Source organism: Lithobates pipiens, unplaced genomic scaffold (genome assembly GCF_037356315.1).
Source record: "Lithobates pipiens isolate NorthernLeopardFrog02 unplaced genomic scaffold, aLitPip1_a1.2 Scaffold_19, whole genome shotgun sequence".
Taxonomy (NCBI): Eukaryota; Metazoa; Chordata; class Amphibia; order Anura; family Ranidae; genus Lithobates; species Lithobates pipiens.
Window position 1 is genome coordinate 47126365 of NW_027507764.1, and position 26340 is coordinate 47152704.

The 26340-nt window shown below is 42.7% G+C and overlaps 1 protein-coding gene across 1 annotated transcript in view; it reads right to left on the reverse strand.

Moving 5' to 3' along the window:
• Positions 1-7893: 7893 nt before the first annotated feature.
• Positions 7894-26340, reverse strand: part of SCIN (scinderin) — a 178256-nt gene continuing 159809 nt past the window's right edge. Inside the window, exons 11-16 of the mRNA XM_077490713.1 lie at positions 24626-24796; positions 23138-23315; positions 20951-21072; positions 17216-17293; positions 13729-13789; positions 7894-10591 (exon numbers count right to left, since the gene is read on the reverse strand). Of these exons, the coding sequence (XP_077346839.1) occupies positions 10461-10591; positions 13729-13789; positions 17216-17293; positions 20951-21072; positions 23138-23315; positions 24626-24796 (741 nt within the window). The 3' untranslated portion in view covers positions 7894-10460. The remainder of the gene's footprint in view (positions 10592-13728; positions 13790-17215; positions 17294-20950; positions 21073-23137; positions 23316-24625; positions 24797-26340) is intronic.

Sequence of the window (26340 nt, forward strand, 5' to 3'; positions counted from 1 at the left end):
GAGTGACAATAGCAAGATATTGGCTGGAGAGAGAACAATAATCTGGCAAACAGGAAGTGCAGAGACATGGCTTAAATAGGAAGTTCATGGGAGGAGCAAAGAGTTTAAGATTCACGAGGAAGAAAGATTATCCAAGTAGAAAAACGAATATGGTTGCGCTCTATACCTTTAACCTTATAAACGCGATGATAAGTGATCAAATTATGATAACTCAATTATAACTTAAAAAGTCCCACAAACAAATGGTATAACTCTATAAGTGTTCAGTGACGCTAAGTAGAGATTCCAATGACAGTCAGTCAGACTTCCAATCAACCAAGCTCTAACAAATAGTGAGGATATTGGCTTGTCATCAGTTTAAAAAAAAACAATTGTGCCTTTGCTTGCAGACCCCATAAGAAGTGCACGCTTACCAGCTGCACAGACAAGTAATGCCCGTGGCTAACACCCAGCCAGGGCCTTTTCCTCAGTGGAGTTCCGATATTGGTACAGTCACCGCATCTGTGGCAGGATCTTCTGGTCCGGATTTCTACAGACCAAATCCTCCTCTGTAAGCATGTATGCAACTTAAAGCGGAGGTCCACCCTAAAGTGGACCTTCCGCTCATTGGAATCCTCCCCCCCTCCCGCGCCACAATTGGCACCTTTCAGGGGGGAGGGGGGTGCAGGTACCTGTACAGTACAGGTATCTGCACCCACTTCCGGGATAGCTCTCTGCGGAAAGGGGCGTAGATTACGCCCCTTTCCGAAAGTCCCCCGCTGCCTGCTGGGAAAACACACAGATCCCAGAGGCAGCGGGTCCATCCTTATTGCGCAGAGCGTCTCGCGCATGCGCAGTAGGGAACCGGGAAATGAAGCCGAAAAGGCTCCACTTCCTGATTCCCATACCGAAGATGGCGGCGGCAGCACGCGAGAGACGATCGAGAGATCGACTTCGGGTGCCGACATCGCGGGCGCGCTGGGCGGGTAAGTGTCACTATTTTAAAAGTCAGCAGCTGCAGTATTTGTAGCTGCTGGCTTTTAAAAAAAAAAAAAACGCGGACTCCCGGCGGACTCCCTCTTTAATGCATAGTGATGCAAACGTGGCTCAGGGAAAAACCTGTGCGCCATGACGACGTCAAACCTGTGACGAAACGCGCCGGAAGGAACGTCGTACTGACGTCACTACTCGCTACGTCCTGTTGTTTGCAAGCACAGGTGTGTTGGTAATGAGTGGTAGCAACAATACAGAAGGCTGGCCGCATATATTTTTACATTTATCTTTTGCCGTCTTTACGCTTATTTGGCGTTTTGTATTTTTAACATTTAAATAAATGACCAAACGGGTTTTACCTATGGCTATTTTATTGTTTTTTTCTCTGAGTCACGTTTGCATCACTATAGTGTCGACATTATTTTTTCAGGAGCAGTGATTTTAAGAATGCTTAAAGTGAAACAATAAAAATGAAATATTCCTTTAAAAACCACTTCAATGCCCGGACATAGTAAATTGACGTCCTTGACTTTGGGGAGAGGGGGTGCCTGGGGGGGTCCCCTTAGTCTGCCTCTAAAGTAGCTCATGTTTATAGTAGTACTGCAGAAAAATTACATTTCTAAAAGAATTTTTTTTATTTAAACTTGCTAGCAGCTGTAATGTATTGCCGTCTCCCGGTAATATGGATACAAAAAAAAACTGAGTGGCCCCCCTCCCCCCCCAGCCCATACCAGGCCCCTCGGGTCTGGCATGGATATTAATGGTAACTCCACGCCAAAATGAAAAAAAATTGGTGTGGGGTCAAAATCCATACCAGACCCTTATCGCGCGGATAAGGGTCTGGTATGGATTTTTGACCCCACACCAATTTTTTTTCAGCCTTGAGGACAGGATGGGGGGGGGGGGGAGCGAACTCCTGAACCATACCAGGCCACATGCCTTCAACATGGGGATGGGGCTTTGAGGTAAAAAACACAAAAGACAGTTTTTGACAATTCCTTTATTTAAAAAAAAAAAGTGTCCCGCGATGTCCATCCTTCTTTAATCACGGCGCCAACGGGCCAAAATTTTTTCTATTTTTCAGGTCTGTCGGTGCCATGATTAACCACTTGCTTACTGGGCACTTAAACCCCCCTCAGTCCCAGACCAATTTTCAGCTTTCAGCGCTGATGCACTTTGAATGACAATTGCGCGGGCATACAACACTGTACCCAAATGAAATTTTTATCATTTTTTTCCCACAAATAGAGCTTTCTTTTGGTGGTATTTAGTTACAGCTCAGAGTTTTATTTTTTGCTAAACAAACAAAAAAAGATGCAAAAAAATAAAAATAAAAAAATCATGTTTTAATAGTTTGTTATAAAATTTTGCAAACGGGTCATTTTTCTCCTTCATTGAAGTGCGCTGATTAGGCGGCACTGATGGCTGCATTGGTGGGCACTGATGGGCTGCATTGGTGGGCACTGATGGGCTGCATTGGTGGGCACTGATGGGCTGCACTGGTGGGCACTGATAGGCATAGTTAAGGCGGCACTAATAGGCACAGATAAGGCGGCACCGATGGGCACAGATAAGGCGGCACTGATGGGCAAAGATGGGCACAGATAAGATGGCATGGATGGGTGGCACGGATAAGTGGCACGGATGGGTGGCACGGATGGGCACTGATAGGTACCACTGATAGATGGGACTGATGGGCACTGATAGGTGGCACTGATAGGTGGCTCTGATAGGTGGCACTGCTGGGCACTGATGGGCGGCACTGCTGGGCACTGATGGGCGGCACTGCTGGGCACTGATGGGCGGCACTGGGTCGCAGCACCTTTGAGGCAGATTGTGGGCACTGTGGGTGGCACTGTTGGTGGCACTGCTGGATGGCACTGTGGGTGGCATTGTGGGTGGCACTGTAGGTGGCACTGTGGGCACTATGGGCACTGATGGGGGGCACTTACTTTTATTCAGGATGGCACGGCGGTGGGCAGGTGGGCACTGGCAGGGGGCAGGTGGTCAGCTGTATTGCTGGCCGGGATCGGGACTGATGTCCCGATCACGGCCGCCGGTGATCGGCTTTTTTTTTCTCTCCTCGCGCTGTCAGCGCGAGGAGGAATAATAGCCGATTACCGGCTCCGTTCTATCACATGATCAGCTGTCATTGGCTGACAGCTGATCACGTGATAAGGGGTCGGGATCGACCCCTTGCACGGATCGGTGATCAGGCGAGTCTCACGGACTCGCCGATCACAGAGCGCGCCGTGCGCGCCCCTCAGGGGGCGCGCAGGCCGCTCGTATCCGGGACGACGTCAATAGACATAGTCCCGGAAATGTAGGTCCGCGCTGATGCCGTCATTTGGCAATAGCGCGGATCTGTAGTGGTTAAAGATGGATGGACATCGCGGGGCACTTTTCTATTTTAATAAAGGAATTGTCAAACTGTCTTTCGTGGTTTTTACTTTTAGACACTTTTTTGGGTGAATGGATAGGGGTATAATGTACCCCTACCAATCCACACAGAGGGGGCTTGGATCTGGGGGCCCTCATGTTAAAGGGGGCTTTCAGATTGTGATAAGCCCCATGGCCGCAGACCCAACCCCCACAACCACCGGGCAAGGGTTATGGGGATTAGGCCCTTGTCCCCATCAACATGGGGACAAAGTGCTTTGAGGGGGACCCCAAACCACCTTCCCCATGTTGAGTGCAAGCAGCCTGGTATGGTTCAGGAGGGTGGGTGTTTGCTCGTCTCCTCCCCCCCCCCATTCTGGCCTGGCAGATTGCTTGCTCAGATAAGGGTCTGGTATGGATTTTGGGGGGGACCTCATGCCAATTTTTTGAAAGATTTTGCCATGGATTTTCCCTTAAAATCTATGCCACACCCAAAGGGCCTGGTATGGACTGGGGGGGAGTGCCGGGAGACCCATGCCGTTTCCTGTTCTTAAATCTGTCGTATGGTTCCTCTTAACCACTTCAATACACTGTATTATATACTGTACACTGACTGCACTATATATATATATATATATATATATATATATATATATATATATATATATATATATATATATATATATATATATATATATATATAATGTTTGGGGGGGTTCTAAATATTTTTCTAGTAAATAAAAAATGTCAGAATAAGTCTGGTCTTCAAGTGGATACTACTATTTTTTATAGTAAGCTGCCCGACCTAATTATGGCGACTTTGTAAGGCCATAATTGCGTTATTCTGCACCATTTTCAATGCAGCTATACAAACAATATATCTCTTTCAATGTGGTGCTGAATCTACATTCTAGGCTTAAAATCATCTGTAAACACTAAATCCCTTCACCTTTAATAACTGTTACAAGGTAGCTTGTCAATCAAGGATATCGGATTCGCACATCCACAGGGAGGAGTTAAAAGGTCATCCGCTTTAAGGTGAGGACTGATCGTTCATAATTACATTGTATTTATGAAAGACTCAAATACCAATTGTAAATGTTAACATTTTGCTTCAAATGTTGTTTCGGTTGAGAGGGAATTAGCAAGCTTCAGTTACTTCTGAACGCTAAGCAATCTTTGCTTTTCTTTTTTTTTTCATTCATTTAACGGATTTTAAAGAGAAAAGAGTTTAACTTAAATTTTACATTAATTATATTTTTACAATTTACAAAAAAACATTTAATACGGAGTGCAGACACTGGATTCACAGAGCATTACGGGTTATCCAAATAGAGAGCACAGCAGGAGCTGTTTCCTTTTTGACTATTTCTCTCTAATTGAAACTTCTTACAGCTACTTCTGAAGAGAGGGGAGAAGTGTCGCTACTCTGATTTCTTTAGTTGTGTGTATAGATTTCCTCTTGAGCTGTTAAGTATTGTACACATGACTTTTTTTTTAGCAAGGCATCTAAAAATAGACAGGTAAACCCTTGACAATGAAAATAGAACTCCACCTGATCATTGAAAATGAGCATATATTGCAATATTATATTTTACTCTCATGCCCTGTACACACAGTTGGACTTTCCGACGGAAAATGTGTGATTGGATCATGTTGTCGGAAAATATGATCGTGTGTGGGCTCCATCTGACTTTTTCCCGTTGGAATTTCCGACACACAAAGTTCGAAATCTGAAATTTTCTGACAACACAATCCGATCGTTTAAATTCCGATCGCGTGTAGACAATACCGACAGACAAAGTGCCATGCATGCTCAGAATAAATTACGAGACAAAAGCAATTGGCTACTGCCCTCTTTATAGTCCCGTCATACGTGGTTTACGTCACAACGTTCTGAACAATCAGATTTTTCGACAACTTTGTGCAAGCGTGTGTATGCAAGACAAGTTTAGGCCAAAATCCGTCTGAAAAAATCTGACGGATTTTGTTGTCGGAATGTCCGACCGTGTGTATGGGGCATTAAAGTGGAACGTCAGTAATTTTTCATCTTTCCATCTATTAAATCTTCTGCCCTTGTTGTGTTAACTTTGGATAGTAAAACACTTTTTTTTCTGCCAGTAAATCCCTTATACAGCCAACTTCTTGTTTCTTGTCTGGTCATTAGCCCAGGCTTATGACATCATGCACAGATCTCTCTCTCACTCTTGTGAGAGTTTTCCAGGAAGGGGGGGGGGGGTGAGTCATAAGAGGGCCACTGAGAGCTGCAGGGCTGCAGAGCTGGAGGTGGGCCTCTGTGTAAATCCAGGAAGTGAAGAGGCAGCAGCTTCAGCTGCCCACAGTTAAAATGGCCGCAGCCAGACTCAGTGGAAGGAGATTTCTGCAGCATATTTAGCAAGTACAGAATCCCAGTATATATAAAATAATATGTAAAGGGGTTGAAGGGAAGCTTCAGAATGGCAAAGCTGTTTTTATTACAAATCATGTGAGCAGACTGCTGTTCCTCTTTAAATACAAAACCACTATCTATTCCCTCCTAACCCTCTTGTATTGAATTGTATTGTTGCTGTATTGTCTCCCTTTATATTGTAAAGCACTGCACAAACTGTTGGCACTATTCCTTCCTCTGACACCAACCATGGGACACTTTTCCTCCAACTGACACCAACCATGGGGCACTATTCCTTCAACTGACACCAACCATGGGGCACTATTCCTTCAACTGACACCAACCATGGGGCACTATTCCTCCAACTGACACTAACCATGGGGCACTATTCCTCCAACTGACACCAACCATGGGGCACTATTTCTCCAACTGACACCAACCATGGGGCACTATTCCTCCAACTGACACCAACCATGGGGCACTATTGCTCCAACTGACACCAACCATGGGGCACTATTCCTCCAACTGACACTAACCATGGGGCACTATTCCTCCAACTGACACCAACCATGGGGCACTATTCCTCCAACTGACACCAACCATGGGGCACTATTCCTCCAACTGACACCAACCATGGGGCACTATTGCTCCAACTGACACCAACCATGGGGCACTATTCCTCCAACTGACACCAACCATGGGGCACTATTCCTCCAACTGATACCAACCATGGGGCACTATTCCTCCAACTGACACCAACCATGGGGCACTATTCCTCCAACTGACACCAACCATGGGGCACTATTCCTCCAACTGACACCAACCATGGGGCACTATTTCTCCAACTGACACCAACCATGGGGCACTATTCCTCCAACTGACACCAACCATGGGGCACTATTGCTCCAACTGACACCAACCATGGGGCACTATTCCTCCAACTGACACTAACCATGGGGCACTATTCCTCCAACTGACACCAACCATGGGGCACTAGTCCTTCCTCTGACACCAACCATGGGGCACTAGTCCTTCCTCTGACACCAACCATGGAGTACTAGTCCTTCCTCTGATACCAACCATGGGGCACTATTCCTCCAACTGACACCAACCATGGGGCGTGATTCCTCCTCCTAATGACTCCATGTGCTATGTAATCTTTTTACTCCCGATAATGCTGGTGCATTTTCTTCCCTGACTGGCAGCCCAGCCCCATGAAGTTTGAAGTAGAGTAAACTTGCCCTTTATTTAGAAGGTTTGGTGACCCCTATTTTGGGATCAGGACACATGGCGTCATTCGATGTTATGGTGGTGGTCTCCAGGCTGCCCATACCATGGTAACACATGATGCTGATCCAGGGCGGTGGGCTGCCCCCAGTATTCAGGAGGGAACATAAGTCTGTCTCCTCCAGACCTGCACCACCTCCTGCCCTATGCCATGCTTCTGCAGACAAATGGTAGAGCTCTGATTTGAGGAGGGGCATCTGATCTGATGTGGAAACTCTAGGATGGGGGGATTCTGATGTGATGGGAGCTTTCAGGTATGGGGCGATTGTGTGATTGGGGGGCCTCTTTAATGGTGTGACTATGTGATTGGTGGACTCTGTGACTGTGGGGGGCTCTTTGGTGGGGTGACCACTGACTATATGATTGGGGGGCTTTCTGATTGGGAGGGGGTGTGATGGGTCGACTCTGTGCTTGGGGGCTCTTTGGTGGGGTGACTGTAATTGGGGGCTTTACAATAGCAGGGACTGTGTAATTGGCAGGGGGAATTGTTGTGATGGGTTGATTCTGTGCTTGGGGGGTCTTTGATAAGGTGACTGGTGGGCTCTGTGGGGTTCTTTGGTGTGGCGATTTGGGGGCTTTGTGACAGCAGAGACTGTGTGATTGGGGGGGTTGTGAAGGGGTGACTCTGTGCATGGGGGCGATTTGATGGAGTGACTGTGATTGGTGGACTCTGTCACTGCTACAGCTCTTTGGTGGGGTGACTATGTGATTGGGGGGCTTTGCGATGGCCTGTGCTGAGAACAATCCTCTGACTGGCACCTTCTGATGTCCTCCTGAAAATGCGATGTGCCTGGTGATTTCAATAGACTTCATCCAATGACAGAGCAGCCATAGAGAACACACAAAACACCACTTACTTCTCATAATACTTTCTGAGAATTTTATTTTCTTTGTACAATGCAAACATCAGCAAAAGTCTGTACTCCCCCCAGAAAACACAAAACCTAAAAAGATACAAAAGATGTGTAAAAATGAAATGTCTTCAATGCCGCTGCAAGTTGTGCAATTTTCAGTGCCGCACCAAAGAGCACCAGATTTGGCAGTGCCCATTCTTGCAGTAGGGCAGCCATTACATTACTTAAAGAGGAACTCAGAAATCAAAAAGAAGACATGAAAAAAAAAAAAAAAAAAGAACGTGCAGAGATCTTCATCCTGTGAATAGACACTTGCACTGCCGAAAAATTTTTTGTTTTAGTTTCATTCATTTTTTTTTTTTTTTTTTTTTTCTTGTTTTCTTTTTTCGGGTCATTCATTATGATAGCAATTTGAAAATTCGTAAATTTGAAAATTTGAAAAAGGTGAAAATCCAAAAATAAGAAAGTTATTATTTCAGATTTTCTACCTAACTAATAATAACTATTAAATTATAGGTATTGGAATTTCCTTTCTAATTTGGCTGATAGTGAACCTAACGAATACGAATTTATCCGAAGTTACGAATTATCCGAAATAATGAATGCCGCTTCTAAACAAATGGAACGGAACTAATTATTAAATAATAATAATAATAATAATAATAATAAAGTTTTTATTATTGTTATTTATTAATTTGTTATGTTCCATTCGTTTAGATACGGCATTCGTTGTTTTGGATAATTTTACCCACAATATGGATAAAACTTTTCCGCGAAGGGAGTTTAATAAGACTCATGGGCCAATCATTAAAAATTAGAAGAAAAGAGGTTTAACCTTAAACTACGTAGCGGGTTCTTTACTGTAAGAGCGGCAAGGATGTGGAATTCCCTTCCACAGGCAGTGGTCTCAGCAGGGAGCATCGATGGTTTAAAAAAACTATTAGAAAAGCACCTGATCACACACATAGGTTGGACTTGATGGTCTTTTTTCAACCTCACCTACTATGTAATTCGTAACCTTGGATCATTTCGTATTCGTTACGTTCACTAACAGCCAAATTTGAAAGGAAATTCCAAAATCTATAATTTAATAGTTAGTAATAGTTAGGTTGTTATTAGTAAGTTATTGTTTCAGATTTTTGAATTTTCAGGTTTTCGGTTTTTTGAATTTCGAATTTCCGAATTTTCTAATTTCGAATTTACTAATTTTGAATATTCTATTTCCCGAATATTTGGAAAAAACTTTGTTAAATGGATTTTTGTTCATTCGGATATTTCCGAATTAACTAATTTGTCAAAATTTGTTAAAAAACGAATCTGGAATTAAACGAATTGCACATGTCTACCTGTGAAACTGTATATACATTTGTTCTGTGTGAATGGGGCAAAATCGATTGTTATTAGTCTATAGCAGTGATGGTGAACCTCGGCACCCCAGATGTTTTGGAACTACATTTCCCATGATGCTCATGCACTCTGCAGTGTAGTGGAGCATCATGGGAAATGTAGTTCCAAAACATCTGGGGTGCCAAGGTTCACCATCACTGGTCTATAGTGACTCCGGAAAATACCGGCCATTAGATGGAGCTGATAAAATAAAAGCTTATTTACTATGATCATCAGCTCCATCTAGTGGCCCTGATGTAGTATTATCCCGAACCTCTCTATTTTTTATTTTTTTTTCTTAATAAATGAATAACACTTAACCTGGAGAGAAATTAGCCTAATGACATTCAATATTGCTCCTATTTGCACTGTAGGAATGGGAATGCAGTTTAACAAGAGAAATAGCTCTGCACATTTATTAAATAAATATATCCCTGTCTCCTTACTGATTTTCCCAATTTTCACCCAAGCTTGTGTGCCTTTCACATATCCAGTTGAGTTCAGGTGCAATTACTTTTCATTAAATTCTTGTAAACCAGATCAGGTAATTACAAGGCACACAGAGTATTACGTTTTTTGTTTTTCTTCTAAAAAAGGGAACATAAAAAGCAATTTACCAAGTATACATGTGCAACTATTCCCATGTCCTGGAAAAAGGAAAAGTCCTGAACACTGCACCCCAGACAAACCTACTATGAGTTGCAGCCGCCTCAGTCAAGCCCAGCCCAAGCCACACCCCACCAACGCGTTTCACCCTATCCACAACTAAGCCAAGTAGGTGGGGTGAAATGCGTCAAGAGGTAGCTTTAATGGGGTTTGGGCAGGGCTTGGCTGAGGCTGCTTCAACTTTTAGCACTACTGGCTTTGTCTGGAATGCAGCGTTTGGGACTTTTCTTTTTCTGTTTGATTACACAGAACCAAGACGGGCTCTTCATACCGAGCCGGCACCCGCAGTTCAGCCTGCCAGACTTGGATACAAGAGAGGTATCCTTTCTATTTCTATAGTCTGCCATAAAAAAACATAACAAAAAAAAAAAGTAGTAGGATTTTAATTATAATTTAGATTTAACCCCTCATATTCCACTTGAAATGTCTTTATTTGAATTGCGTTAGTGCTTAAAAGCAAATATAAAAAAAAAAAAAGTATAAAAAAGAAGGGTCCCTGTGCTTGCAGAGTTCTGAGCAAGTCTTCATTACTGCCACTTGTTAGTGTCCCAGGCCAGGAACCAGCCGGTGAAGGTCGGGGGTTCGTGTCCTTGCTTCACTGTGATTATCGGGATTCCCTTGTCTCTCCCGGATGGATCTGTCTCAATATACTGCTTAGCTGAAAGTGGACAATACAAAGACTGTTAGAACTTTTTTTGGTCAGGTTTGTGAAATGATAGTTGACACAATAATGCCTCTTTGATAAAGCAGAGAAGAAACCATCGGCGTGTGCACAGGGTGTGCTAGGTGTACCTGGGCACCCCCTTATCACCCCATGTGGTGCAGAGTTCCTCTGTTTAGACCTCTGATATTTCACAAAAGCCACCTAACGTCCTAAAATAATTGTAAGAAAAATAATAATATTTTTTTTTTTAATATAATAAAAAATACAATAATGTCCACTGCCCTACTGACACTGTCCACTGCGCTACAGATATGCATTTCAGTTTTGGGGTGCACACCCTAATGCAATGGGCTGTGCACACCCATGGAAGAAACTGCAAATTGCTATAACCAATCAACAGTCAATCAGAATTATTTATACCAAAATCTGACTTCAGTAAACTGATTGGATTGCTTGCTATGGGATACTGTGTGCAAAACATCATCAGCAAATAGAAACATTTTCCCTCCAAAGCAATGTGCCCTCCAGTAAGCTATTGCAGCAGTAACAGTGTCCCCTACAGGCCAAACTGAGGTAGTGCCGACCATCAAAATATTTTAGCAAAGTGATTTAAATTAATTACAATTAAAAAACATGCAAAATAACTGTCTGTATTGAAGACTTTCAAGGGGAGAAATACTTTTTTTTATAACACACACACACACACACACACATATACATATACATATATATATATATATATATATATATATATTTTTTTTTTTTTTTTTTTAGAAGAGAATTTTTTTTTAGAAGGACACTTTCTGGCACCTGGAAAAAAAACACTTACCTATGCACTTTATAAGCCACCTGACATGGCAACTATGCTGTAGTCAGTGGGAAAGGGCACCAGTAGAGAGGCAGACAGTGGGGAAGTACACTGCTTTTTAATGGCAGTCAACAGAGGAGTGTCGATAAAGAAAAGAGATGCAGTGATGCCGCGTACACACAACCGGACTTTTCAATGGACTAGGTCTAACCAGTGGACTTTCGGCGGAGGTTTCGACGGACTTTCTGAACGTTTTGAATGTGATGACGTAAACGGGTCTAAACAAGGAAGTTCAATAGCCAGTAGCCAATAGCTGCCCTTGTGTCGTATTTGGTCCGTCAGACCAGCACACAGACTAACGGTATTCCCGATTTTTAGTCCGTCGGACTTGAGTCCGTTGGATAGATTTGAAACATTGTCTATTTCTAGTTCCGTCAGATTTTTTTAATAAAAAGTGGTCGGACTAACCCTCACACGATCGGATTGTCCGACGGACTGATCCCGTTGGACCTAGTCTGCCGGAAAGTCCGGTCGCGTGTACGCTGCATGACAGTTAGTGGAGGAGTATATGGGCACGGTGGCAGTCAGTGGAGGAATTCACAGATGCAGTGGAAGTCATTGGAGCAGTGCAAAGTTGCAGTGGTGGTCAATGGGGCATGTGCAGGTGCAGTAATACTCAGTGGAGGAGTGCACAGGTGCAGTGGAAGTCAATGGAGGAATGCGTAAGTACATTCGCAATCAGTGAAAACGTGTACAGTTGCAGTAGCAGTTAGCGAAAGTCAGTGGAGGAGTGGACAAGTGCATTCAAGATCTTTGGAGAAGTGTGAAGGTGCAATAGCAGTCAGTGGGGGACTTTCAAGGTACAGTGGCAGTCAGTGGAGCAGTGCTCATGTACAGGGGCAGTCAGTGGAGGAGTGCTCAGGTACAGTGGCAGTCCCTGGAGGAGTGCTCAGATACAGTGGCAGTCAGTGGAGGAGTGCTCAGGTACAGTGGCAGTCAGTGGAGGGGGGCTCAGGTGCAGTGGCAGTCAGTGGAGGGGTGCTCAGGTGCAGTGGCAGTCAGTGGAGGGGTGCTCATGTACAGTGGCAGTCAGCGGAGGAGTGCTCAGGTAATGTGGCAATCAGTGGGGGAGTGCTCAGGTGCAGTGGCAGTCAGTGGAGGAGTGCTAAGGTTCAGTGGCAGTCAGTGGAGGAGTGCTCATGTAGAGTGGCAGTCAGTGGAGGAGTGCTCAGGTGCAGGAGTGTCTATTGGAACACTGTGTTATTGCAGTGGCGGTCAGTGGACACAATTGTGTCCTTTGCAAAATGACAGCGGAAAACATGATTGACAACAAAACTTGGACCTCCTAATATCGTTGCTTGTTGGGGGTTGGGGACTCTGTGAATGTTGTGATTAGGGATGAGTTTAAGGTTTGGTTGGGGAACACTACACAACAATTGTAAAAAAAACAAGGATTAGAATGATTGCCAGTCGCCAAACGGCGTAAATCTGGAATTCTCATCCTGTATAGGCTACTGTACTGGCAACCTGCGATCATTCCAATCCTTCTTTTATGCAAGCATTGTACAGTATACCCCAATCATTGCCAGCACTCAAGCACTGATGAAGGGGGAGTTGTGAGCCCTCAAAACGTGTTGGATATATCTTCTTATCTAATGTCAAGATAAATAAACTTGTAGTGGATCTATTTATAAAACATTTGTTGAACAAATGTCACAATTATTCACCAAGTCTGCATAAAGTTGTTCTGTAATTTCTCTAGTACGCTTATTTTGCATGATCGTTAGCTCCATCTAGTGGCCAAAATTGTTTTCTAAAATAGCTCCATCAGAATAAAATACCCCATTTTGTCCACTAGATGGAACTGAAGATCATAGGAAATAATTATATTAGCGAAAAACGACGGGAAAATGTATGCAGGCTGGGCAAATGCTTGTGGCAATCGTCCAATGAATGTTTAATAATAGACCACCTAAGTATAAACTTGTGGCACTTTCATCCTTTATCTGCTGTTTCGGCAAGTTTCTGCAGACAGGCTTCAAAATGTTGGGGAAAGCCTTCCCAGAAGTGAAGGATGTTATATCTAAATTTAGATAGTTGTTGGAAAATCTAAAGGAGGTTGTAAAGTGGGTGAGAATGATAGCTAAGCAGTCAGACTAACTAGAAATGTCACTTCCCACCGCTAGAAGTATTTTAAATGAAAAACACAGCGCCCCCTGTTGTGATCTTTCTTCTCATTGTTCCTCATTTAGCCCAAATCCAAGCAGATATATTCTTCCGTGGTGACAGCGGGACACCCCGCAGTACACTATAAAATCCTCACCTGATTTCAGGGACTCTTTCTTCTCCACTTCATTAGCATCTTTTCCGATCCACAGAAATAGCTGAAAAGAGAAAAAAAATAAAAAATGCCGTTGAACCTCTTTTGGATTTCACATCAGCCAGAGACTGACCTTGGAGAAGACTGTTATGAAGGCCGTCGCCTTACAATCGATTCTCATCCTGCGATAATTTCTACTTTCAGGAATGAAAAGGCAGCTGAAAAGCAATGTACAGGTATCCGCACATCGTAGAAAGTGTTATCATCTCTTTTATGGGATCACGGCGAGGAGCCACCTGATAACGTTCAATAATACATCTGAAGACGGTGTGGAGATTAGTCGCGATGGCCAATGGGGAACTTATATTGTGTTCTGATTTTTCAAGGAGAGCCGCACTTTAAATGTAGTGAAAAATTAAATATAGTGGTTTTTTTACATCAGTGTTTCCCAACCTTTCGGTAATGGCATCCTTTAAAAGAACGCAAAATCTCAAGCCCTCGCCCCATCTAAAATGTAAAAAATGTAAATGTTGCTTCTCAGTGAAAAACCTGAGTCAGGAACAAAGCTCACAACTGCCTTGATTAGAGTTCCCCTTTCATATAACAGTCTCCCCATCACACCAAATTGTCCCCATCTTACCAGAGTCCCCCCTATACATCAGTGATCCTACTATATATGAGAGCACTCATCACATTATAGTACCCCCCCCATGACAGAGGCCACCCATCCTAGAGTCCTCTCATCACAACTCCCCAATCGCACAGTTCCCCCATTAAAAAACCCACCAATCACATAGTCCCCCCATCATAGAGCCCCCAATCACACAGTTCCCCCATCACAAAGCCCACCAATCACATAGTTCCCCTATCATAGAGTCCCCAATCATACAGTTCCCCCATCACAAAGCCCACCAATCACATAGTTTCCCCATCATAGAGTCCCCAATCACACAGTTCCCCCATCACAAAGCCCGCCAATCACATAGTTCCCCCATCATAGAGTCTCCAATCACACAGTTCCCCCATCATAGAGTCCCCAATCATACAGTTCCCCATCACAAAGCCCACCAATCACATAGTCCCCCATCATAGAGTCTCCTATCACACAGTTCCCCCATCACAAAGCCCACCAATCACATAGTTCCCCCATGAAAGAGTCCCCAATCACACAGTTCCCCCATCACAAAGCCCACCAATCACACAGTCCCCCCTCATAGAGTCCCCAATCACATAGTTCCTCCATCACAAAGCCCACCAATCACATAGTCCCCCATCATAGAGTCCCCAATAATACAGTTCCCCCATCACAAAGCCCACCAATCACATAGTTTCCCCATCATAGAGTCCCCAATCACACAGTTCCCCCATCACAAAGCCCGCCAATCACATAGTTCCCCCATCATAGAGTCTCCAATCACACAGTTCCCCCATCACAAAGCCCACCAATCACATAGTCCCCCATCATAGAGTCTCCTATCACACAGTTCCCCCATCACAAAGCCCACCAATCACATAGTTCCCCCATGAAAGAGTCCCCAATCACACAGTTCCCCCATCACAAAGCCCACCAATCACACAGTCCCCCCTCATAGAGTCCCCAATCACACAGTTCCCTCATCACAAAGCCCACCAATCACATAGTCCCCCCATCATAGAGTCCCCAATCACATAGTTCCTCCATCACAAAGCCCACCAATCACATAGTCCCCCATCATAGAGTCCCCAATAATACAGTTCCCCCATCACAAAGCCCACCAATCACATAGTCCCCCATCATAGAGTCCCCAATAATACAGTTCCCCCATCACAAAGCCCACCAATTACATAGTTCCCCCATCATAGAGTCCCCAATCACACAGTTCCCCAATCACAAAGCCCACCAATCACATAGTCCCCCCATGATAGAGTCCCCAATCACACAGCTCCACCATCACAAAGCCCAACAATCACATAGCCAGCCCATCAAAGAGCCACCCAATCACACAGTTCCCGCCATCACAGACCCCCCCCCCTCGATCTCATATTACCCTCATCGCAGAGTCCGCAAATCACACAGCCTCTCTTCACATCTGGGCCTTATCTTTTGGCAGAGGGCAGGAGGTGGAACAAATTTGGAGGTGATGGACTTTTGCCCTCTCCTGAATGCAGGGGGCAGGCCTGCATACCTCTTGCCCTGGATCAACATCATGCATTCCCATGTTGCAGGCAGCCAGACACCAACACCATTGCAATGAATGATGCCATGCATCATGGCCTTGGTCATTGGCTGTTATGGTGCCCACACCACGGCAACTCATGATACTAATCCAAGGCAAAAGGGGTCCCATGTACACAGTACCCCAGCGGAGCCCATAAAAAAACAGGGTGCTACCACCTCCCCCCCTCCCACCAGGATGCCAATCCCCACTGAATTGAAAAACACTGACCTACAATATTCACAATATTCAACAATGGGAACCCTGATAAAGGGGACACTTCCAGTCCCCAAGACATGTTGGCTATCTTTGCAGGTTTATCTTGTATATAAACACCTTTGGACTTTTATCCTTGAGTGTGGTGCTCTGCATTGTTCTTCTGGGTTAAATAATTTATGGAGGCTGCCAATGCTGACCTCCTTCTGAAAATGCTAGTAACTTGGTTGTCTCTGGCCCTAGCTCTTCTGGTATTTATAGATCTGACTACAGCTCCCTTCTATCTAGATCAGCCATTCTGAACCAGGGCTCTGAGGAACCCTAGGGCTCTTTCAGTGTTTGCTAGGAGTTCCCTGAGCTGTGGCTGATTAACCTCCCATTTATGGTTCCTGCATAGTTCTGGTTCCAACACAACTTGGCTTCATGACATCAATAATCTTTTTTGGCAGTCTTCCTGCTTAAAGTGGAAGTAAACCCGCCTATCCTTTTCATCCAAGGAAGCTGCCATCTTGGCCTCTGTTTAATTTTCAACTGCCATAATGCTGCACATGTGATCAGTTATGACACCAGCCATTGGATGGTTTGACAGTTTGGTTGAGAGCACAACCAATGTGACAGTTGGCATTCCTGGCATGCCGGGAATATACATGTTTTTTTTTAAACTGTTAAATTGATGGGTTTACTTCCGCTTTAACCGGCCGAGATTTGAACCGTGTATGGCCGGCCTAAGAAGCATGTTTCCCATTGACTGCCAACAACTTATTTTAGCAGATGTTAGTGAGTACTCAGTGTAGAAGTGTTTTTACTTGGCGAGTAGTTGTATGGGAGCCTGACACTGTCCACCAATGCTGGATTGGTGGGACAAGTGATTGGCATCTTACCGTATGATGACTATAGTTGGTCGTCTACAGGTACTCTTCTTCTGAAGTTTTAGCAGCTTGATGGGATATTCTTACAGCTCCATATTATTAAACTCCCTTACCGTAATCAAAGGGATTATGTATGCAAATGACTACATGTAAAATGCAAATCAAATATGCAAATTTGTTTTTGTTCACAAATGTACTTTGTTCTCCTACCTGTTCCCATGAGTCCAGCAGCATAACATCATCTTCTGCTAAATCATCCTGCGTGAATTCTCCAGGTACTTCCTCAATCTATGAATGAACGGCACAACTTAGACAATGGTATTCATTCTCACAGTTTTTGTCTTTAATTTTTAATAAAAATATGCTGTCCAGCATATGTTCTGAAAAAAGCCATACCAAGGACTCTGACACAGGAAGCAAGAAATCTCAGAAAGGAGAAACACAGGAGACAGAGCATGTGGTGTGAATGATCTCCTATAGCAGTGATGGCGAACCTTGGCACCCCAGATGTTTTGGAACTACATTTCCCATGATGCTCCACTACACTGCAGAGTGCATGAGGATCATGGGAAATGTAGTTCCAAAACATCTGGAGTGCCAAGGTTCGCCATCACTGTCCTATAGGATATGTAGGGTGTATACACTACATTCCAAAAGTATTGGGACACCTGCCTTTACACGCACATGAAATTTAATGGCATCCCAGTCTTAGTCTGTAGGGTTCAATATTGAGTTGGCCCACCCTTTGCAGCTATGACAGCTTCAACTCTTCTGGGAAGGCTGTCCAAAAGGTTTAGGAGTGTGTCTATAGGAATGTTTGACCATTCTTCCAGAAGCGCATTTGTGAGGTCGGGCACTGATGTTGAATGAGAAGGCCTGGCTCGCAGTCTCCGCTCTATTTCATCCCTAAGGTGTTCTATTGGGTTGAGGTCAGGACTCTGTGAAGGCCAGTCAAGTTCCTCTATCCCAAATTCGCTCATCCATGTCTTCATGGGCCTTGGTTTGTGCATTGGTGCTCAGTCCTGTTGGAACAGGAAGGGGCCATCCCCAAACTGTTCCCACAAAGTTGGGAGCATGAAATTGTCCAAAATGTCTTGGTATGATGACGCCTTTAGTATTCCCTTCACTGGAACTAAGAGACCAAGCCCAACCTCTGAAAAACAACCCCACACCATAATCCTCCCTTCACCAAATGAATAGGGACCAGTGCATAAAGCAAGGCGGGCCAGCGGTCGCTGGTTTGAACAGGCCCTTATGCTTTGTTGAGTAGTGTTTTATATGTACTAGTTAGTGTTGCAATACTAAATAGAATGTTTATAACATTTTAAATATGATTTGCCAATTAAAGAGGAAGTAAACCCTGATGAGTTTACTTCCTCTTTGATTCCTTGCAAAGGTAAAGCATAATGGACTACTATGCATCGCATAGTAGTCCATTATGTGTCACTTACCTTACTTACAAAGTCACCGCTGTCCCCTGTAGTCCGGAGCATCCATCTTCTCGGTGGGTCTCACTGCTCCGCCGCTGTCATTCGGCGAAGCCGCGATGACGTCACTCCCGCGCATGCGCACGGGAGCTGCCACTCACGGCATATCGCCGTTGACAGCGGCGCGCTCAGTGCGGAGATATTTCTTGGACCTACAGGTAAGCCTTAATCTAGGCTTACCTGTAGGTCAAAGTGGTTTGTAAGGGTTTACAACCACTTTAAGGGCATGCTATTGAGATACATATATACATTTTTATGAGTTTTAATTTGTTTGTTATATTTTTTACATGTACACAAAAATGTGCTGCGCTAAAAAAACACTAAATGAAAATTGTGACTAAATTAAAAAAAACGACAATTCCAAATGTCCAATGTTAATGAAAGTCTGCATGAAATTACTGCTGAAAGGGAAGAATTAATCTTCAAAGCACGGGCATGTTGTGATGTTATCACATTCCACCAGTCCGAAAGTAAGCTGGAAGTGTGCTATATTCGGATATTTGTTGGTTTTAAACAGCGCTGTTGAGTGTAATTTTATCAATAATTTATTAAAATCCTAAGGTTTTCACACTGTGGAGCATGTGATTCTCTCTTTTGGGTATTTACTAGACATGCGCACTGCCAAAAAATTCATTCTTTTTCATTTCATTCGTTTTTTTTCGAAGATACGGAAATTTGAAAATTCAAAAAATTTGTAAATTCTAAAAATCGTAAAGTCTAAAATTCAGAAATTCTAAAATTCGGAAATTTGAAAATTCGGAATTCGTAAATTTGAAAATTCGTAAATTTGAAAATTTGAAATTCGGAAGTTCGAAAATTTGGAGATTTTGAAATTAGAAATTCGGAAATTCAGAAATCCGAAAAATTAGAAAGTCTGAAAATCAAAAAAGAAAATCAGAAAATTAGAAAGACGAAAATCAAAAATTCTAAATAATAACGAACTAACTAATAATAACTATTATAAACTATTAAACTAACTATTAAATTATAGGTATTGGAATTTCCTTTCAAATTTGGCTGTTAGTGAACATAACCAATACAAGTTTATCTGATGTTACAATTTATCCAAAATAAAGAATGCTGCATCTAAACAAATGGAAGAGAACTAAATAATAAAGAATAATAATAATAATAATAATACATTTTTATTATTATTGTTATTAATAATTTTTAATTAGTTACGTTTCATTCGTTTAGATATGGCATTCGTTATTTCAGATAATTAGAAACTTTGGATAAACTTTTATACGATACGTTCACTAACAGCCAAATTTGAAAGGAAAATCCAATATCTATAATTTAATAGTTAGTAATAGTTAAGTTATTATTAGTTAGTTATCATTTCAGAATTTTGATTTTTGTGGGTTATTGAATCCTCGGATTTTCCTTCTTATTTTCGGATTTTCGTTCTTTAGAATTTTCGGATTTTCATTTTTATTTTTGGATTTCCGAATTGCCAATTTCCAAACTTCCAAAATTTCTGAAATATTCAGAAACATTCGGATATTTTCGAAGATAACGAATTTGTCTAAATTAGAAAACGAATTTGGAGCTAAAAGAATTCCACGTCTAGTATTTACCTGCATGCACGAGTCCCAGTGGGAATGGTGAAGGTACTCCCTGGTGTACTAAGATCATTTCCAGAGGTGGAAATTGCTGGAAAATGTGAATGAGGGCCTGTATGGATTTTTAAAAACAAGCGCGCTATGACTTGATAATATGAAAGTTACGGTATATCCATTTGGAAAGCAGAGTTAAGTCTCTCTTTGCTGGTGGTGGATCACAAATGAAGAGGTTTCAGCAGTAATTTCACACGGACTTTCACGTTGGACAATTGGAATTTTCACTTTTCTATTTAGTCACATTTAACTTGCTTGCTGCTCTTATCAAGTCTGTCTTTTGTTCCACAAGTGCGGTAACCACTTTTTGTTTTTTAGTGTTATATTTTTTGATAAAGGATATTTTCAATGTCTTTTTTTGGAATTCGTAATATGCTTGAAGCCCAACTCGGGGAAATTGTAAAATTAACCGGGGGTACTAGAATAGAACGGCAGGACCTGATGGCACTGGCAGTCAAGCTAAGGGTGCTCCGGCAACAGCAGGAACAGGTACAAAGTTGAAGCAGCTCTTGGAGAATCCTTTGACCCATTACTCGCAGAAACCACCGAATAAAATATAACACCACATGAATTTTGGTAGCAACCCTAGTTAGAACAACTGACAATATTTCTATTCCTCTCTGTGCCTTGGCAATGACTCCCCCCCCCCCCCCCCCCCCCATTTCTTGTACAGGTTTCTCAAAGTCAAGAAGTAATGCAACATCTCCTCAATGAAGTCAAAGACAAAATAAAAACCTGACGGAGATTTTAACTCTTTCCCATTCGTTCCAAAAAAATAAAATAAAGAATTCACTAATGTGAGCTTATTGCAAGTATTTATTTCAAGAGTCTGAACTTACCACAAATCTCCCAGTCTTATTGGAGCAGCCAAACAACCGAGTTGGGTGATCTTCCAGCTGGGAGACCAGCAGAGGTGATGTCTGGTATTGCTTTTTACCTCCCAAGGCACTCCAGAACTCATCTGTAAAAAGTAAAGTATAAAGATACAATGTGTTGTGTTATACCTTAAAGCGGATCTGCAGTAATTTTTTCACCTTTCCATCTATTAAATCTTCTGCCCTTGTTGTTTTAACTTTGGATAGTAAAACATTTTGTACGCCAGTAAACACCTTATACAGCCCACTTCCTTTTTCTTGTCTGGTAAAAAGCCCAGGCTTACGACATCATGCACAGCTCTCTCTCTCTCACTCTCTTGAGAGTTTGCCAGGAAGGGAGTGGGATGAGCCATAAGAGGACCAATGAGAGCTGCAGAGCTGCAGGGCTGCAGCGTTGGAGGTGTGCCTCTGGGGGTTATTTACGAAAGGTAAATCCACTTTGCACTGCAAGTGCACTTGGAAGTGCAGTCGCTCTAAATCTAAGGGGTAGATCTGAAATTAGTGGAAGCTCTGCTGATTTTATCAACCAATCATGTGCAAGCTAAAATGCTGTTTTTTATTTTCCTTGCATGTGCCCTTCGGATCTACAGTGACTTTACTTCCAAGTGGATTTTCCTTTAGTAAATAACCCCCTCTGGGTGTCTGTGTAAATCCAGGAAGTGAGCAGGCAGCAGGTTCAGTTGCCCATAGTTAAAATAATTGCAGCCGGACTCAGTGGAGGGAGATTTCTGCAGCATATTTGGCAACTACAGAATCACAGTATATATAAAATAATATGCAACGTGGTTGGGGGGAAGATTCAGAATGGCAAAGATGCTTTTATTACAAATTATGTGAGCGGACTGCAGTTCCACTTTAAAGTAGAACTCGAGATTAAACTTACTTTTTGTGTCATCACCAGCTCAGGAAGGAAAGGGCAATTCCCAAAAATGTCAATATATGCCGGCATGAAGTATGATACGTCTTAACTGTTGACCTTGTATAGATGTGTTTCCTAGAAGCTTAAATCTATACAGTACTTGTTTTGCAAAGTCTCTTCTATTTAACTGTGCAGTAGAGTTTCCCCCAGAATGTAACATGTGCTGACTTGCAAAGGGGGCTTCCAGATTCCGATAAGCCCCTGCCTCTAGACCCCCACAACCACCGGGCAAGGGTTGTGGGAATGAGGCCCTTGTCCCCATCAACATGGGGACAAGGTGCTTTGGGGGCTACGCCAAAGCACCCTCCCCATGTTGAGGGCATGTGGCCTGGTATGGTTCAGGAGGCGGGGGCGCTCTTGCCCCCCCTTCCCCCCCGCCAGGTTGCGTGCTCAGATAAGGGTCTGGTATGGATTTTTGGGGGGACCCCCACTCCATTTTTTTTTGGCTTGGGTTCTTCTTAAAATTCAAACCAGACTTGAAGGGTCTGGTATGGATTTTGAGGGGGACCCATACTCCATTTTTAAAAAAAAAATTGGCGCAGGGTTCCCCTTAATATCCATACAAGACCTGAAGGGCCTGGTATGGAATTTGGGGGGACCCCCACGCAATATTTTTTTCAAATTTTGGTTCAGGGTTCCCCTTAATATTCATACCAGACCCAAATGCCCCCATGCCGTTTTCTTCAATGACTTTTATCTGTATTGCCAAGACCCGACAGTTCATTATAGCCACTAGCAGTTTTAAATTACCTTTTTTCCTTTAGAAATGTCATTTTGTGCAGGGGCTGCTCTAAATACGGGAAAAATGTGCCACTTTACAGGCATACTATAGACACCACCCAGGTACTAAATTTAAAGGAATATTTCACTTTTATTACTTCACTTTAAGCATTATTAAAATCACTGCTCCCGAAAAAACGTCTGTTTTTAAAACTTTATTTTGCATTGATACATGTCCCCTGGGGCAGGACCCGGGTCCCCAAACACTTTTTATGGCAATACCATGCATATAAGCCTTTAAAATTAGCACTTTTGATTTCTTCCATAGCCTTTTAAAGGGTGTTCCATGTCTTTCTAATTTGCCGCGAACACCTCAAATTGTTCGCTATTTGGCAAACACCTGATTTTCGAGTCGAACTTACGTTCGACTCATACATTGGGCTCATCCCTAGTGGATATGTTCACTTTAGATAGGAAGAAGCTGTTATAAAGATATACAGAGACATACAAACCTGGTTCCTGTTTTTCCGAAATTTTTGTAGCTTTGCATTTCAAGACTCCGGCTATGTAGTCTGCCCCTTTCTCTTCTTCTTCGCTGGCTCCCTTTCCCACCCACTTATACCCGGAATTGTTCTTCAGTTTTAAAAGAAACACATCATTGGAATTCAGCAAAGATGAATCTGCATCCACCTACAAACAGAATGTCACAGGAACCCATTCAGAGTCGTGTCTGGAAACCGGAGCACAGAGAACCTTCCAAGAGGATATGATGAGCGATAGATAGATAGATAGATACAATAGATAGATAGATAGATACAATAGATAGATAGATAGATAGATAGATAGATTTCTTGCTTAATTGATTGTTCAGATATAACTAGATGTGGATAAATAGATTGTCTGATTGATTGATTAGATATACAGTAGATAAATAGACAGACAGATTTCTTGTTTGAATGATTGATTAGATATAAATAGATAGAGATTTGATATGGATGCATAGATTGCCTGACTGATTGATTGATTGATTAGATATACAGTAGATAGACAGACAGACTGTTAGATAGACCAACAGATTGATCTCTTGCTTACTTGATTGATTGATTGATTGATTGTATATAAATAGATATAGATTAGATATGGACACATAGATTGCCAGATTGATTGATTGATTGATTAGATATTCAGTAGATAGATAGACAGATAGATAGAAGGAGAGCAGACAGACAGACAGATTTCTTGCTTGATTGATTGATTAGATATAAATAGATATAGATTTGATATGGATATATAGATTGCCTGATTGATTGATTAGCTTTACAGTAGATAGATAGATAGATAGACTGACAGATAGACAGACAGATAGATAGAATAACAGCATAGAAAGGGAGAGGTAGATAACTGATAGAAACAGATAACAGATACAAAAAGACTGAATTAGATAGATAGATAGATAGATAGATAGATAGATAGATAGATAGATAGATAATGGCATAGAAAAGGAGGTATAGATAAAAAATAGATTGGTAAATAGACAGATAGATAGCAGGCAGGGAGGGAAAGATAATGGAATAGAAATAAAGAAAGATGACAGAATAAATGTCAGATAGAAGATAATAGATAGATTTTAATAACATTACTATGGTTATATTTGGCAATCACTCTTGTTTCATTATATGAAATTGTCATAACAGATGAATCCCCCCCCCCCCCCCCAAAAAAAAACTGTAAAGTCATAGAATAGCTCTGTACATCTTTAGTGACGTCTCTTTGAATCCTCACATCCGCTGACTTCTGCATGCTGTCCCAATGGGGTCCTACTCATCAGAAGGCAGAGAAGGGGTCATCAGCGGAAAGATCTCACAGCTGAAGTCCCCAAGAGACATAAGAGTTGAACAGGAGAGAGAGAACCTACCAAACCCCATCCATAACTGAAATGCTACCTTTGGCTGGTCATACTCTCCAACACTGACTTTATATTCTGTGTAGTGCCCGGTTACCTCCACAATCCGAGTGATGAAGGACAAATTCCTGCGGATCTGGAAGAGTCGTATGGCGCTCGGAGGTGCCTGTCCGCCCTTACGGGAGGTGCCTTCTTTGTATATAATTAGCGGTTTGTCTTTAAACAAGCTGAGCAAATGTGCCGGCTCCTTCCCCTGAGTCACTCTGACCTGTAAGAGGAAACATGGATACCGTCATCCTTCTCCAAGTCTAAAATCAGGACATTATAAACCTATTATTATATAAATATACATTCCTTAATCAATGCTGAACATGCATCAATACATTAACAATCTGAGAGTCGCAAACAAAGCTATGACAATGGCCTCCAAATTTCAAAGGGGCGTATTTATAAAAAATCTGCAGCGCTTTTATTCTTGTGAAACTACATGTACTGAGTGAACGGGGGCAATATTGAATGTTATCATGCTATTTTCTCTCCAGTTCAGATCTTCTTCATTCATATAGAATACAGTGACTCAGGAGAATACCACATTATGACCACTAGATGGAGCTGACGATTCTATTAACCCCTTAATGGTGGTTCCTCTCGGCCCTTTAACCACCTGCTTACTGGGCACCTAAACCCCCCTCCTGCCCAGACCAATTATCAGCTTTTAGCGCTGTCACTCTTTGAATGACAATTGCACGGTCACACTGTACACAAATTACATTTTTATATATTTTTTCCCCACAAATAGAGCTTTCCTTTGGTGGTATTTGATCACCTCTGGGTTTTGCATTTTTTGTTAAAATTTTAAAAAACAAAAACGATTTATATTTTGTTAATAAATTTTGCATACAGGTAATTTTTCTCCTTCATTGATGTATGCTGATGAGGCTACACTGATGGGCACTGATAGGCTGCACTGATGGGCACCGATAGGCTGCATTGATGGTCACTGATAAGGTGGCACTGTTGGGCACTGATAGGTGGCATTGGTGGGCACTGAGAGGTGGCACTGATGGGTGGCACTGAAGGGTATTGATAGGTGGCACTGATGGGTGGCAGTGATGGGCACTGATGGGTGGCAGTGATGGGCACTGATGGGTGGCAGTAATGGCCACTGATCGGCACTGGTAGGTGACACTGGCAGCACTGCTAGGTGGCACTGATTGGCACCACTGATGGGTACTGATAGGTGGCACTCATGGGCATTGATAGGTGGTACTGATTGCTGGCACTTATGTACTGGTGGGACTGATAGGTGGGGACTGTGGGCACTGATTCATGACACTAGCAAGTGGCACTGACAGGCGGCACTGGTGGGCACATATGAGGCAGCTTCACCTCTTCCTCTTCGGGACCGATGGCCCTTCAACAGAAGCCGGTGATGAGCTTTTTTTAGCCTAGGCATGCATGCAGGAGGCTGTGCTAAGCTTAAATAGAACCCTCCTACTCTCCAGAAGAGACATCGTTTTGGCCTAGGCCAGAATCCAGGAAGCAACTGAATAAATGTAACATCATTTTTTTTTTAAAACATACAAATATAATATACCTTCCTGTCTATTTAATAAGGTTAGCAGCATAAGGATTAAAAATAGTTCAGAGCGTTTAGTTGTGCGTTAAGTAAGTAGTTATTTCCTATGACCATCAGCTCCATCCAGTGGCCATAATGCAGTATTTTCTGATTCACTTTATTCTGTATAAATGAAAAACGTTTGGCCTGGAGAGAAAATAGCCCGGTAACATTAGATTTCGCCACCATTAGCA